Source organism: Haematobia irritans, unplaced genomic scaffold (assembly GCF_050003625.1).
Source record: "Haematobia irritans isolate KBUSLIRL unplaced genomic scaffold, ASM5000362v1 scaffold_27, whole genome shotgun sequence".
NCBI classification, from domain to species: domain Eukaryota; kingdom Metazoa; phylum Arthropoda; class Insecta; order Diptera; family Muscidae; genus Haematobia; species Haematobia irritans.
The window spans coordinates 74,872-78,991 of NW_027445786.1; the positions used below are offsets into that span (position 1 = coordinate 74,872).

Here is a 4,120-nt window from a genome sequence, read left to right on the forward strand (position 1 = left end):
TTACCAGGAGTAAAGCTGTCATTACACGTTGCATTACATTGCGGCGAGTTATAATGACTAACTTGTAATGACAAAAATAAATACTTCTCGGTAATTTTCGAATTGTTATTCTTAAATTTTTGGGCAGTTGTAGTTAATATAATTATTCACATAATCGAGCACTTACTTTAAAAATTAAAAAGAATATGTAATGTAACGGTAATTCTGAAGATTTTTCCGTTAAGAATTTTTTATCACAAATATTTCATAATAATTGTGTTTAATGGCATTATCATATTACGTTTAAAAAAAATGCTTTCTTATACCTCATTCACACTACACTTCCAAAATGCGCTTAAACTAAATTTCAAATGTCATTTGCCTTATAAAAAAAAGAGACTTAAATCCACTTTTAGTAGATTTCGAACCTTATGTGAATTGGCTATTGGATATATTGTATCGTAATTCACGAATCCAACTACCTTAAACAACCTACATTTATTTCTATTTTAAGTGTGAAATTAATTTGAGTGTAATCTGATTTAGATTATTTATTAGAATTTTTGTTTATTTATACAATATTCGTTTCTATTCAAGTAGTTCTCCTGTTACAGCACCACTCGCCATATTTTGATCCATTGTAATCGGCGATAGAAATCAATATTTTCGAGATTTGGTTGCCTGAGACAATAAGTGGCTATTTTGCAAGCTTTGGTGTATCTTCGAATAAGTCATTACATATTAGGTGATTATATGCTTTAAATGCACTACTTATTTTATGGCCGAAAGTATGCCTGGGAAGAAGTACTTTCCTACTAGGACATGCGTATGAAAATGTAATCCGAAGCGATGCCAATTAATAAGTGGTTATTAACTTTTAAATAGGCTTACCTACAAGATTACCGGGTAATGAGAGTTTTTGCTGGGTAGAAATAAAATTTTGACAAAACTTTCTATAGAAATAAAAAGAATCTAAAAAAATAAAAAATAAAATCTCTATACAAAATTTTGACAAAATTTTGTATAGAGAAAAACTTTTGACAAAATTTTCTATAGAAATACAATTTTGAGACTATTTTCTATAGAAATAAAATTTTAACAAAACTCTTTATAGAAGTAATATTTTGACAAAATTTTCTATAGAAATAAATTTTTGACAAAATTTTATATAGAAATCAAATGCTGGGAAAATTTTCTATAGAAATAAAATTTTTATACAAATAAAATTTTGACAAAATTGTAACAAAATTTTCTATAGAGATATATTGACAAAATTTTCTTCAGAAATACAATTTTGACAAAATTTTCTATAGAAATAAAATTTTGACAAAATTCTCTATGGAAATAAAATGTTGACAAAATTTTGTATAGAAATAAAATGTTGACAAAATTTTCTATAGAAATACAATTTTGAGACTATTTTCTACAAAAATGTGGGAATATATACTACTTGCACTATTCATACTTTACATTTAAAAATACTTTTTCTTCTAGTTTTCTTTGCTTTGCTTTTGAGAATACAAAATCTTTTCAAATTAATTAATATTCCTCTGTCACACTAGATATATTCAATAAATAATTTTTGTAATAAAAAAAGGAAAAGCTAAATTTGTTTCCTTCATTGGTGACCCCTGAGTATTTGAGAACAATGCCTGATAATATGGAGGAAAATTCAACAATTTCACGTGTTGCAGTAAAAGTTCCGCCGTTTGGTTTAGCCAGATGGAGAGTCAATTTATTAACGCTGGGATTTCTCAGGATTCCACGAAATACCATACGCTGGTTGGCTCTATAGAAAGCAACATCCTTAATGCGGTAAGCCACATAATCGAGAATCCTCCAGAGCGAGATTTGTACAATTCCCTGAAAAACGCTCTGCTGGCTGAGTTTCAAGATTCAGAAGAAAAACGTCTGCAGAAGCTTATGGAAAATGTGGATTTGGGCGATAGAAAACCTTCAGCGATGCTGCGTGACATGCGCCAATTAGCATCTGGAAAGGTATCCGAAGAAATGCTACGATCTTTATGGTTCCAACGGTTGCCAGCAACGATAAAAGCTGTTCTTTCCGTGAGTACTGACAATTTGGATAAACTATCGGTCATGGCAGATAAAATAAACGACCATCTCGGAAATGCATCGATAAATCAAGTAAGTAAATCTGACCCAGTATCAAGACTAGATAACCTTGAAGGGCAAATTAATGAAATAATACGAAAATTTGACTAGCTGCGAACAACACAACGTAACCGTAGTACATCCAGAAAACGTAGAGAAAGTAAGACTCGGTCCCATGGTGAAACAAATGAGGGGTGGAAGTGTTGGTATCACTTTAAATTTGGTGATAAAGCCACGAAGTGTCGGTCTCCCTGTTCTTATAAATCGGAAAACTAGAATCTCCATCGCCTTCGGTGACGGACGAAGGAGAACTGAAGATATGTCGCCTCATGTTACGGGATCAGTCTTCCAAGCAACAATTTTTAGTGGATACTGGGGCTGATGTGTCAGTAATTCCAGCATCTTTATATGGAAAGCGAGGCGAAGTGGAAGCGTTCGAACTACAAGCAGCAAATAGAACTCCGATTAAAACATTTGGCACAAAAATTCTTAAGCTTAATCTTGGTTTAAGAAGAGATTTGGTATGGCCGTTCGTTATAGCTGATATAACCCAGCCTATCATTGGCTCCGATTTTTTAGAGAATTTCGATTTGCTTGTCGATATAAGAAGACGCTGCCTCATAGATAAAAGGACAAATTTGAAGGTTGAGTGTTCATTATCAACTATTCCTCAAATATCTTCAGTCACTTGCAATACACTCCCGCAAAATTCTCCGTTCTATTCCTTAATCAGCGAGTTCAGAGACGTAGCAAGACCGTCGAATAAAATACCTCAAGTTTAGCATTCAGTAACACATGTGATAGCAACGAAAGGTCCGCCTGTTTATAGCAAGCCTAGGAGATTGTCGCCTGAAAAGTTGAAAATAGTTAAAAAAGAGTTCGAATATATGCTTCAGCTTGGAATATGTCGCCCCTCAAAGAGCAGTTGGGCCAGCCCATTACATTTGGTACCAAAGGCCAATAACGAATGGAGGCCTTGTGGAGACTATAAGGCATTGAACAAAGTGACAATTCCCGACCGATACCCCGTGCCACATATCCATGATTTTGCAGGAAATTTACATGGCAAAAATGTATTTTCAAAAATCGATTTGATTAAAGGATATTTCCAAATTCCGGTAGAAGAGGAAGATATTCCGAAAACAGCTATCACCACGCCATTTGGATTGTTCGAATTCACCCGTATGCCTTTCGGTTTGTGCAACGCTGCGCAAACTTTTCAGCGTTTCATGAATGATGTCGTTCGAGAATTTAATTTCCGTTATGTCTATATCGACGACATTTTGGTGGCATCCGAGAACTTAGAAGAACATAAAAGGCATTTACGGAAGCTTTTCGAGAGATTGCGACATTTTGGCCTCACAATTAATGTATCAAAATGTGAATTCGGTAAGTCTGAGATAAGTTTTTTGGGATATTTAGTTACAACCGATGGCTTGCTACCCAATGCTGAGCGTGTAAAAGCAATAAAAGAATATAAACAACCAGAAACATTGCACGAGTTGAGTCAATTCTTGGGACTTCTCAACTTTTATCGACGCTTCATTCCAAATGCGGCGGAAGCCCAAGCGATTCTTCACGATATTAAGAAAGGGCAAAAGAAAAAAGATAAGCGAAGAATTACTTGGACGGAGGAACTTGTAAGCGCTTTTCAAGATTGCAAAGACCAACTATCAAACGCAACTCTTCTTACATATCCGGTGGAGGGTGCTCCTACTTCTTTATGGGTAGACGCATCAGATTTTGGTATGGGCGCAATTCTTCAACAATTTGTCAACGGCAAGTGGGTGCTTCTTGGATTTTATTCGAAGAAATTCTCGGAAGCTCAACGTCGATTTAGCACATATGACCGCGAATTGCAAGCGGCATATTCGGGCTTAAAGAGTTTCCAATACTTCCTCGAAGGTCGACAATTTTCTATTTTTACTGATCATAAGCCTCTGTCATTTGCTTTTGCACAGAGACTTGAAAAAGCTTCGCCGAGACAACTTCGTCAGTTAGACTACATAGGTCAGAATGTCAGTGG

General features: G+C 35.0%; 1 protein-coding gene across 1 annotated transcript; it reads left to right on the plus strand.

Annotated features, from left to right (window-relative positions):
- The first annotated feature begins 1,701 nt into the window (after positions 1 to 1,701).
- On the plus strand, positions 1,702 to 2,876 carry LOC142242515 (uncharacterized). Its single transcript, XM_075314103.1, has 3 exons — positions 1,702 to 2,127; positions 2,206 to 2,254; positions 2,371 to 2,876. Exons 1-3 carry the CDS (start codon positions 1,702 to 1,704, stop codon positions 2,874 to 2,876), a joined length of 981 nt encoding a protein of 326 aa, XP_075170218.1.
- The last annotated feature ends 1,244 nt before the right edge of the window (positions 2,877 to 4,120 follow it).